Source organism: Pinus tabuliformis, chromosome 6 (assembly GCF_031772625.1).
Source record: "Pinus tabuliformis cultivar Carrire ecotype Pingquan chromosome 6, CPIR1, whole genome shotgun sequence".
In the NCBI taxonomy this organism is placed as follows: Eukaryota; Viridiplantae; Streptophyta; class Pinopsida; order Pinales; family Pinaceae; genus Pinus; species Pinus tabuliformis.
In genome coordinates, this window is record NC_142292.1 from 481,650,340 (window position 1) to 481,662,756 (window position 12,417).

At 35.5% G+C, this 12,417-nt stretch overlaps 1 protein-coding gene across 3 annotated transcripts; it reads left to right on the forward strand.

Moving 5' to 3' along the window:
- The first annotated feature begins 6,500 nt into the window (after positions 1 to 6,500).
- LOC149259389 (glutathione S-transferase TCHQD-like) lies at positions 6,501 to 10,057 on the forward strand. 3 transcript variants are annotated; one of them, XM_089418230.1, is made up of 4 exons: positions 6,501 to 6,989; positions 7,082 to 7,116; positions 8,470 to 9,021; positions 9,128 to 10,057. In XM_089418230.1, the coding sequence occupies exons 3-4, from the start codon at positions 8,810 to 8,812 to the stop codon at positions 9,714 to 9,716; spliced, it is 801 nt and encodes a 266-aa protein (XP_089274356.1). In that variant the 5' UTR covers positions 6,501 to 6,989; positions 7,082 to 7,116; positions 8,470 to 8,809; the 3' UTR covers positions 9,717 to 10,057. The 3 variants fall into 3 exon arrangements, with proteins under 3 accessions (XP_089274356.1, XP_089274347.1, XP_089274353.1); XM_089418221.1 differs by lacking the exon at positions 7,082 to 7,116 and having other exon boundaries at positions 6,501 to 6,671; positions 6,841 to 7,008; XM_089418227.1 differs by lacking the exon at positions 7,082 to 7,116.
- Positions 10,058 to 12,417: the final 2,360 nt, after the last annotated feature.

Below are 12,417 nucleotides of genomic sequence, written 5' to 3' on the forward strand. Positions count from 1 at the left end.
GTAGAAGACTAATGAGTTTGCGAAAATATTTGAGGTAGTTGTTTGGCCCTATATAAATTGATTTTACACCTTTAAAATACACCGAGAAGCTCCATTAGATCCTAGGGAAATTCAATGATGAACCCTTTAATTTTGAGGATTGATCCATCCTTGAAATTGAAGTGGTGTGACTGAAGTGTGAATTTTGGGGTTGGAAGTCTTTTTCCTATCCCTTAATCAAGTGGCTATCAAGAGATGTGACCAAGAGTTAGAAATAAATAGGATTTTCAAGCCGTCGGGATTTTGGTATAGAAGTATCTAGATATCAGGCCCTAGAGTATCAAGAGCTAATTGAAACAAATCATATCGCAAACCCTTGGTATCAACAAGTTCCAATGAGTCCATCAAATGACGGAGATAACCATGTCCTTTATTATCCATAATCAATCAGAAGGAGAAATCTATAAGTATCATGAATTTATGGAAATATCAAAGGTTAGAGTCATCATAATTAGCCCATCTTCATGTGGCTAGTGGGATTTTCTACCAGGAGCTTAGCCCAAGGGGACCAATGAGCTATCAACTATCAAGTGCCAGACTTTTGACTTTTGATGATTTGGGATTGTATTGGAGTTTATTAAGCATAAACTCCCCATTATAAATAGAACCCACACTATTTGTCACTTGACAAAAGTTCAAGAGTTGTCAGGTGATGGAACCAAGTGTTAGGTGTCAAGTGTTTTTCAACTCTTATGAGTCACTAATATTAATGGACGATGTCAAGTTTGTTAGATGAAACAAACATGTTTGTTAGTAGAACTTTGTCTATTAGGATGGGATTATGCAGTGAACATGGTTATTGTGCGATTCTAGTGGGGCTAGTAGACCGGTAAATGTGAGGAATTGTCAAATAATGGAAGGTGAATTTGCAAAATTTTCTTGTCATCAATTGTTAGTTAGGTGTCAGGTTATCAAGAGGCTAGATTCTCCATATCAAGATGACCCCCTAGTACTAATGAGACTCAAAACCATGTCAGTTATTAAATATGTTTTTCCTGTCACTAGATGGTGGCATGGTTAAAGCAAGGATTTTGGTGCTTTCGGTGCCAGGAGAACTAAACAAGAGCTTCAGGTTTTCCTCCCAAACCTGCCAAGCATGACAAGGAGCTTGGCATGGAATTCCAAGTGATGTGGTGAGGGTTACCACATATTGGTGATATGACCTTATATCATAGTGACAAGTGGGTAGAGGATTCCACATGTCTACCACATAGAAGCAATGTGGAGGCCACGTGGCACTTGGAGGACAAATATTCATTTGGGTATAACTTCTTGTCCTGGACTCAATTGTAGACAAAATTTATATCATTGAAAAGCTTAAAAGATGATGACAATATAAAAAAATAGTTTTGAAGAGGTTGGATGAGGAAATTTTATAGCCCCGCCTCCATATAACTACCTTAGAGGTTGGGCCTAATGGCCCTGCAGTGCTAATCAGGGATTAGGGGTGTAGGTGTGTTAGAAGATATATATACGATCATGAAAAAAGTAATAGATAGCACCCAAGAAAAACTATACAATACATTTAGCTCGTCACTTATACATATTCAAGAAAACAAGATAACAACTCCTAGCTTTTCATTACAAACATACATAGTAACCAACATAGAAAGTATTCATAAAAATGAACAATAATTTCATATCATTAGCAAGAAAATAGATAAACTTAATTGATTCTCTTAATCTTGTTGGAAACTGAAGAAGGGATACTCTCCATCCAACCATAGGCTCAACTAAACTGTAGAATTTCTTGCAGTTGACCACCCCGTAGCTAGATCCAATGCCTTAAGGAAAAGCTTCTCATAATGTTCTATATATTTCAAATCAGAGGAGTAGACATGAAGTTCACTCTCCTTAACATACAAGAATCATAATTTTTCTCTTCAATTACTAAGTCAAGGGCTATTAACACAACAATGTATGGCCATCAGGGACTTGAACACCACAAAAAGGGATCCCTTAATGGAAAGCTTCTCTCAGGGTTCTATAGATTTCAAATCAAAGTACATGCCATAAACACCACTCTCCTTCACATACAAGAATCACGATTTTTATCTTCAATTACTAAGTTAGGGCCTATTAACATAACAAAGTGTGGCCATCATGCACCTACACAACATAAAAAGGGAGACCTTCACCAATCTAGTAGTTTATTAATGCTTCTCATTTTCTTGATACCTTATATGCTTAAATAAAGCAAACTGTTCAAAATTTCCTTCTTGCCCTAGTTGAAGGCTCCCTCACTAATCTCCTTATCCAGTTTAGTTAAAATCACAATTCCACATAACTCTATTGTGACCCATTAGGTTCTTTGTCACCCCCTTTTCAAAGTCACACTCATAGTCTCAAGTGCGGTTTAGTTTCACTCCCATGGGTTTTCTCTGGTTCACTTACACATACTCTATCACTCTCTCATGCTCGAAAATCACATTTGACTCATCCTTTCTCTTTTCCCGTTGTTTGTTTTTTTTCGTCTATTCTGTGTTTATTTAAATTCACCTTTATGTTCTCCTTCGCATCCCCATAAGTGTTGCCCAACATGAAAAATTTAAGTTCCCCCTCACGTTGTGTGGTCAACCATAAGTATCTAGAATGGTATGCAACCCATACCCTTGGAGCAGTCTGGTACCACTCCCCCATTCTTCTCATAATTGTTGGCAATGGGGTAGTTTAACTGCCAAATAAAAAATCAGAACAATTAATCCAGGTAATATAGGAAACTTCCCAAATCCCCTTTACACTTTCTCCTTAGATATCGGAGTCCATGTTGACTGCTATCTTCTTACTTTATCAACATATTAAATAAGAGAGAATATTTACATCAAATAAAATCTAGTAAAAATATTCATGTTGGTCATCTTAGCATTATCAGCCTTAATTACATATGAGCAAAATATGGAGATTAAATGGGGTGTTACACACACAGATATTTCTTATTTCATAAGAAGTCCTTTGTTTATCTTAATATGATGGAGATGCGTAATTCCTTCAATGCTTAATATGGTGTTAACATGTGGTGTGTATGTGTGTATAATTCTCCTCCTTAAATAAATATTAATATCAATATCAATTCTTTGTATCTATTATATAGAAAATAATTGAAAGTAAAATATTTCTTATCATGTTAAAAAGGGGCTTTCTACAACTCAATATGTGGGAAATGCGTAAAACTCTTTCATACTCCATTTGGAATTGGCACATCTCATTTAAAAAAATATTAATAACAAAAATCGTATTTCAATGTTATTCACCAATAAAATATTTAAATGTCCACTTAAGTAAAACTAGCTAGATCTATTTAAACTCCACATCTATAATGGGCTTATAGGAATCAAATTCCTTTGTACACAAATCTTTCCTCAATTTTTTCAATATAAAAAAGTTTTCCCCACAATTTTTTTCCCTCTTAACTCGTGATAAATCCATTTTTTTTTTCAATATATATTTTTTTTCACCAGAAAATTTAATCCCTGTTAACTCACGATAAATCCAAAATTTAGATGAACTCACATTAATATTACTTGTCATGGAAAACTTTCATATACACTTCTTACCTTAATCCTAATGGAAAGATTTCATAAATACTTCTTCCTTTAATCCATATATTTAACAATAGAATTTCTAACTAGCAATAAGCATATTAGAAACACCACATTTAAACTATTTCAAAATACTTAAAGTCACACACATTAAATTTATTTTTGATAATTTAATAAATTGATTTTAAAAAATAAATATTTGTGCGTGGATGCCCCTTGGGATAATTTACTTCCCTTGAAGTGGCTTCTATCCTCAACCCCTCCCCATGTGGTTTGAAGTTGAACCGCATGAGACTAAACCCCAATCAAACCAATTGGTTTACACCTCATGGGTCAATTATACAAAATTTTTATTTTCATTTAAATTGATTATAAGCCAAAGTACCTTTTTTTTTTTTTGTAAGATCATATTCATTATATTATATTTTCAAATATATACAATACATTCTAAAGATGGATTCCTTCATCAAGTCTGGGTTATCTAATCTAGAACACTACTGAGAACCATGATCAAGACTAGACACAAAATTTCCGTACATGAACAAATAAAGTTGTTGGAAGACCAAGCTCATAATGACATGACTTATAGAATTTGGCTTTGAAAGCCATAAAAACCAAACGAACATAAGGATAATAAATATGTAAGCTAGATACCAAATATACTAACAGGCATATCACCAGTGATACCATGCCAAAAGTTGATCATTGAAATTAAACATATGGAATGTGGTATGTCAGTGGGTCAGGAGGTTGCTGATCTTTGTCACATAAAAGAGCATTTTCCATTCTTTGCATCCTCTCGTCCATAATATGGTATAGAAAATGGAGTTCTTCCATGCAACAAAGGAGTTCATCTATGGTCTCGTTGCAGTCAAATAATACTTTTCCCAACAAATTCTTAACATTCCAATACAAGTCCATTGTGTGCAAATACTGATTGTGCCTTTCTCTTTGTGTGCCCAAGTCTTGATTCCAATGTTTCACTTCTGCCATAACTTCAAAATCTAAGAGTTCTTACCTCTCATCCACCAATTCTTGTTCAATATCCTAGATTTTGTGCTAGACCACTAGCAAGGTGTGTTCAAGATGTATGTCTACTGAGGCTAGGACTTGTGCTCTTGCTCAAGACTTAGAATTATGACCCCCAACCCGCAATGCACCTAGGCTCTTTCTTTGGGCATCTTGACTACAAATGAAAGAGTATAAAGAAAATGAAGGGAGAGTGTAGAAGCAACCTCTGGAAGAGTATACCATAAGAAGTATTAATTACCCAAATTACAACATATAGATTCCAACTACAAAGAATAGACACCACACTCCAATAAGATAACCAAATGAAGCAAGAGTCGACTGGAGATTGCTTTGGTGTAATTGGTGGTTTTGAAGCTTTTGCAGTTGGTAAGGTTAGCTAGAAATGAGTGTCAACTAATATCACAAACCCATCAAGGTAAAGGGACAAGGCTAGGAGGGCTTAGTCCTTCATCTTGCACCGTCACAAAAATATAGCCCATAGTGTTGTTGCCTTGCCTTGTCCAAACTCTAACATATTGGCTGGTATAAATCATTGCTAACCAAAGAAACATTCCCAAATACATTCCAAACTGCCCACAATTTTCCCTAGGACTACCACCACATTCATTGACTACCTTCATTGCAGAATGAACATTTTGCAGGGGTGAGCGCTTGAGTAAAAGCTCACTCAAGGCTCCTTCAATGTGATGAGTTGTTCCTTCTTAAAGCAACTCACACCTTAACACCATGCATGAGTGAAACTCTAGTTGTTCCCCACTGTGGTCCTCGACTTGCACTCCTTACTCATCTCAATGTGAAAAACACATGAAAATCAAATAAGTCACCCCATCAAGAAGAAGTCTCCTAATCATTAAACCATATCAAAATATCTAATTATATTAGAACTATTGATATTAAATTCATATATATTTTAAATTCATATAAAAATATATAGTTATATTAACCACTAAATATCTTCAAAACATCTAAATATATTAAAAGAAATTGATACTTCATTCATATAAAGTTATATTTAGGATTTCAACTTTTCCCAGTAAGCTTATTTATGAATATAACTCTTTATCACCCTGCATTAAATAACAAAATAATAAAAAATGCATACATTGGAATAATATTATTGAATGCATACATTAGAATGATATAATATATAGAATGAAGTAGGATTTGATAACTTTTAAATGTGATATTTTTACCATTTAAAATTTAAGTGTTTCAAATTTTTTTTGAGATAAATTTATATTTATAATTAAAAATGTATTTTAAATAATAAATAAAAATATTATAATTTGATAAAATTATAAATTGTTTAAATAATAACTAAAAACATATAGTAGTCTCAAGGGTGAGTATAGTTGATCAAAATCAGTGCCTCGCCATTGGAAGGTCACAGGGTTTAATCTCCTTGAAGCCCTTGGGGTCAGGCTTTGCTAGTGGGCCAGGGGACTAGATTTCCCTGGGCCGGGGGGCTAGATTTCCCTTGGGAGTCGATCAGCCAGATTTTTCTGTAGACATAGCGCCACCCGTTAACCAAGATGGTTTCTGTTGACCAAAATGTCCATAAACCATAGCTTAAAAAGAAACTAAAAACATATTATAATTAAACAACACTAATATAAAAAACTTCATATTTTATATATCTTAATTAAATAAAACTAAATATTTTATTTTTCCATATTTATTTACTTTTCCAATTCATTATTTGTAAAATTATATATATATATATAAAAGTATAAATATAATATAATTTCCACGATCATTTAAAAACCCAACTTAAAAGTTCCAATTCAATTAAAAAAAATTCACAACTTCCTAAACCTGTACATTAAAATTCTCCGGAACTGTAAAAATGCAAGCACTAACTTAGACATTTATTAGTCTTACAACAACTTCCGACGGCTTGGACTTCAAAAATTCCTGAAACCCAAAAAAAATGCAAGCCACTGCCTTCGTGGCTGCTGCTTGCACGCGTCTTCCACTCGGTCTTGCTTACCATTTCCAACACTACCCTCTTCCACTCGGTATTGCTTGACATTTCCAACACTTGCGGTGCTTCGTTACGAAGTAAGGAAATGGAAACTCTAGACATTATTTAACGGCATTCTGGTTTTAGACTAACTTCAATTTCGTTGTGATTTTGCTGGCCATGGAAAGAAACCAAAGCCTTAAGAGGTGCAGAAGAAGTGGGGCTTTTAATGATATATTTATTTATACTGCCTTCGTCCACTAGCAGGTGTACAGCACGACTATCTCCTCAGTATCGAACAGAATCTTCTGAATTTAACTCTCAGAGGATCGCAATCAAGACTGTTTGCACAATCCGGGCTTCTGTTTTATCATGATTTTATTTCTTCGAACTGCCAAATTTGATCAGACGCAAAGGTTCGATTACTTATACCTTGTAAGTCGCTGCATCTCACATTTTACCGTTTTTCTTCAAACATCAGCAATGGTTATTTTCTGTTGAATTCCAGCTAAACCATGGCATTCTCAGTTTTCGGCGTCGCTCGTGAGTTTTGAACCCTTGACTTCTTTCTGAAAGCCGTTATTATTGGGGGATTCAATAGTTCTTTGTCAAAGCCATTTCATAGATTCTCAATTTTTGAATAAATTCCCAGTTTTTTAAAATAAGACAAATTTTATGTCCGGATTCAAGATATCAGTGCCCTGCAGATGGATGTCCAGGGTTATTGAAAGTTGATTTTTAAATTCAATGCCAGGATAAGTGCTAATTAGCCTGTAATTTCAGTTAGGCGCTCTGTGATTCCTCACATTTGAAGGTTAACTAAATGTTAGATTTTGCAAATGAGAAATTGCTGCTAAAGAAAATATTTAGGCTTGAAGTGAGGGCTTACCTGTCAAATTATTTTCTTTACAGGCCTTATATAACTGTTTCCAGAGGCTTTTGCTTTCGGAGGACTTTTTTTGTGTTAGGGCCTACCTGTCAAAAAAAATTCTTTTTAAATTCAATGCCATGTCAAGTGTTAGTTAGCCCGTAACTTGAATTAGGAGCTCTGTTGATTCCTCGCATTTGAAGGTTAACTAAATGCTAGATTTTGCAAATGAGAAATTACTGTCAAAGAAAATATTTAGCCTTGAAGTTAAGACCTACCTGTCAAATTATTTTCCTTGCATCATGCGTTATAGGCATATAGCTGTTTTTAGTGTTTTTTTCTTTTTCTTTCCGGATGACTTTTTCTGTGTTAGGGCCTGCCTGTCAAATTATTTTCTTTGCATCAGGGTTTGTATAGCTCTTTTCAGGGGCCTTTTCTTTCGGAGGACTATTTTTGTGTCAAACCTGTAAATTTTGTAAGAATTCAAGAATTTGGAGTAGTGCATTTGAATATAACACTGGCTTTAGCCAACAGAGATATTAACACTTCTATCTCCAGTCATATCTAGCTTGCTGCATGTTGATCATTGTTGTGGGTCCTGTGACATCTCCACAAAACAAACATCTTGGTATAATTTTAACTCGCGATGTGCTTAGATTTTCGTTTTCAACAAGATGCTTTCTATCAGTGGTAAACATGCCCTTTACCATTCTGGAAATTTTACAATATTACAGTCGAATCTTGTTGGGTTATCTATTCTGCCAAATTTGTCACGACTTGCACCAGTCCCAAGTGTGCCAAATTTTGCCACAACTTGCACCGGTCCCAAGAGTCTCCGGGGATTTGAACCTTTGTGGGGATCAAAAACCTCTGCTTAACCAACGAAAATAGAACCGTTGACACAACTCGCTTAGATTGAAAGTGCATCTCCTTTTTTTCTTCAGAAAGCCTCTGAGGTACTTGTTCAAGATTTGTTTATGCATATTTGAAATCTTGCGTCTTCTTATTGCTTTTGGTTGCATTTTCAGGGCTCTGTAAGCTTAAGTGAGCATTTTGTGCTTATTCGGCAGTCAACAAGACCTAGCGGCTATATTGGAAACTCTCACCTGACCACTCACAGTGCCATTTAAATTGTTGATTAACTGTAGCATTGAGGCTTCTCCAGTAATTGAACGCATCAAAGTGCGATTTTATAATAGATTACATACTGAATGAAAAAATCTGTCCTGTCTCTGAGAATAATTTACCAGCCTAATTTTTCCCTTTCACATTGCTATATGCATCACATTCATTGCTGTCGGAAACAGCAGTAAGAAGCAGGTCTGTGAATTATCTATTGCAAGGTCTGCGAACTGTAAGGCATTCAATATGATGGATTTTTATTACCATCCCCTTTCACTTGACTGCCAAAAGGTATGCTTGGTGATGGAAGAGAAAAATACGAAGTATAACCCCCACATTGTGGATCCTTTCAAAGCAAGGAATTTGGATGCAGAGTTTTTCAGGCAAAGTCCTAATGGTAGCATTCCTGTACTAATCACTGCGGATCAAGTTTTCTGTGACTCACTGACTATGATTCGGTAAGTTTCTTTCACCTACAGAATGTATAATATTTGAATTATTTTCAGAGGCCTTATTGATGTCTATTTAATGATTCGTATCCTATCAATTTTTATTGGTAAACAGGTATCTTGCCAAGATTGGCAAGCCTTTAGGCCATAAAAGGGTAGATCAGAGCAAGGTCCAGGAGTGGCTAGAGAAGATTGATTCATGGGACTCGAAACTCTTCACACTAAATCACTGTCCAAGTGATCACGCTATTCATTTTTTTAGCAAATTCAAAAGGCAAGTTGTCATTACTCGTCTTGTGGAAAATCCTGATTTGGCAGAAAAATATCACAACAAACTTCAAACCATGCATGCCATGGAGGAAATGTTGAAGGATCAGGAGGCTTTGGCTTCAAACACGAATGAACTTATAAGGCTACTCAATGATGCTGAGAAACAGCTTACAAACACAGAGTTTTTGGCTGGAGCTGAGTTTTCTGTGGCAGATTGTGCATTTATCCCTGTGCTTGCCAGAATAGAGATTTTGAAGTTGGACAAAGAGTATTTTCGGAAGCATCCTCGCCTTATATATTACTTCGAGCAGATGAAGGAAAGACCAAGCTATCAGACTGTAATAGGCCCATATTCTACCTTTTTTGGAAAGATGAAAATTTTATTGCCTTCTATTTGTAATATGAGCATCAGGAGATTGCTACATAAATACTAGTATGCATGGTATTATTTTGTTGTCCTCTATCTGTAACATGATCATGAGGCTGTTGCATAAATATAGTATGCATATGATTATTTTGTTCTGCATGATTACAGACTATATATAATCCTCAACCCCTTAGATGACCAAGCAAGCAAGGAATACGATAGTATAGTCGTGAAGCTTTTGAAGGGCCTATTGAGATTTTTATGCCTGCTATAGAAATTTGGCGAGCTCTGTTGTAAACAGATTCACAGGCAGGCTAGAATTTTGAAGTGGGCTTAGCTGTTGGTTAAGCCACTGGAACTGTTGATTCCTTTTTTTTCTATGGGAATGTTAATTGTCTTTGACAGCGAGCATATGAGCTAAGCTTTTATTTGTGACTCTGTTATATTTTCTCTGTAGTTAGCTTGATTAATGCAAACAGTGAAAGACTTGGCAATGGTACTTAAATCAGACAGCTTTAGGAGCATCACAAGAACCAATCAATATGCTATATAATTCCGACTTTAAATTACCATTACAGATTTTCTGACAAGTTATTCTAGCAGCATCTTCTAATCAGTATGCTATATAATTTCGACTTGAAATTACCATTACAGCTCTTCTGACAAGTTAAGCTAGCAGCATCTTCTAAGCACTGCTTGAAGCATAAGATCTTCCAGCATATTTCCTTTAAAAGATGTGACTGAAGCTGTTATCCGGTATTGGTAATTTTCGGAGGAAGTAATCCTTTCAATACTAAAGCAAGAAAGAACATAGAAGATATATTTTGTTACTATTTGGGGATAAAATGGAAAATAAACTCATGGCTTATGTCAAATGGCATCTCAGACACAGCGTATCACAGCATAGTTCATAAGAGAAACCAAAAGTAACATGCAATACTCCTAGGGAATCAAGGGGAAGTGAACAAAAGTTGACTTTCCGTTTTGGGTTTGCAGAGTTGTTGCTTGAGTTCAAGTGGTGTGATTTGTTTGGCACCTTGAATGACATAAGCATTTCCAGAAAAAAATTCAGTCTGGGCTTATATAACTCGGGAACATATTGCAAGAATCTTATTCTGAGTTATAACTCAGAGCATATTGCAAGAATTTTAGAAAACGGTATATGAGATTTGAAGTGCTCATGTGTTTGAGGTATATGAGATTTGAAGTGATTATGTGTTTTAAGTGAACATGTTATTCATCATTAAATAAAATAACAGCGGGCCTAAAAGTCTCATACTCAGATTAAATCAAAACTTTGATTTTGCCAATGCTCAGTCTCCTGAAATTTCTGCCTTTTATTTTTTGAATTGAGACACAAAGATCAACCATTGTTCTCCAATATTGTGACCTGGACTGCAATTTTATTAACCTGGAATCCAATTTCTGCATTTTTTTTTTGGAATTGAGACACAAAGATCAACCATTGTTCTCCAATATTGTGACCAATTTCTGCCTTTTATTTTTGGAATTGAGTCACAAAGATCAACCATTATTCTCCAATTTTGTGATCTGGACTGCAATTTTATTAACCTGGATTCCAATTTTATTAATGTTAGATAACACAGTATCAACAGAATCAAATTACAGCTAAAGATTTAAACTATCCGAGAACATAATAAGAACTATATTTCTTTTAAAACCTCTGTCATTATAATGAAATATGAATGCAATTCCAGTTTTTATTTTGTTTTAATGAAGTTTGTTTGTTTTTTTTTTTCTTCTCTTCTTTCCTTTCTTTTCTTTTTCTCTTCTTTAAATTTAAAAAATAGTTTTCATATAAATATATTATAATTTAGAAGATGATTATCATCAAATTTTTAATCAGTGACAACAATTTTTTTTTATTAATGGACTAAAATATAAATATCATTTAAACTACTTCAACTATTTTTTTTATTTTATTTTTTTATTTTTATTTTATTTTTTTCTGAATCAGTCTATTTCTATTATAGTACAAAAAAGTCAAAAGTTACATCAGAGTTACAACAAGGCCGTGGCCTTGTAAATCTTGCCATGAGATTGACAGTTTGCCTAGAATTACACATGCCAAAATTGAACATAGTAAAAAATTGGGTGACTTCCTTCTGCTGCATCTTCTCCTAAGACTCTAAACAGTGCATAACAGAGACATGCTGAGGCAGACAATCATAACGATGATGAACACCGCTTAAACATGGACTTACAAACATACTGACCCATATTGCCGACACAACGACTTTGAGACCCAGACTACAGCCGAACACACATAGAAAAACAAGATTCGAAGACAGAGTAAAACGCCTACTTCCGAGGCTGCCGAGAGCGGAATGCCTGACCGGATCAATCATCGTCCGTGGTGTATGGTTCTTCCTCTACCCTGCACCCAAATTGCAGGGAGTCTTCCGAATCTGAGAGTGGGACCACCCAGCTGGTTGGGACTCCCTGAATAGGCTCGCTTGGACCCGCCAGGCCTGCTTGAGTAGCTAAGGAGGAACTAACTGGGCGTTGCAGGTCAATTGTGGGCACTGTCCCTTGAACTGGTGGATTTTCCAGATTTACTTCTGCCTGACCTCTGAGATTATCACAATTCTCTACAGTAACAGAGACAATGAAAGTGGAGTTGGCGAGTGTGCAGGGTATCCGATACCTGACCGTAGGATGCGCCTCATGTCCACATTCTGTAATGCTTCCTCTCCCATGCCCTCTGCCACGACCAGCTCTGTTGCCATGGAGGCGGTGCTGCTCAG

Coding starts and splice junctions, on each gene's coding strand:
- LOC149259389 (XM_089418230.1), top strand. CDS start 8,810: ATGATGGATTTTTATTACCATCCCCTTTCACTTGACTGCCAAAAGGTA. Junction 9,022..9,127: donor GACTCACTGACTATGATTCG/GTAAGTTTCTTT, acceptor ATTGGTAAACAG/GTATCTTGCCAAGATTGGCA.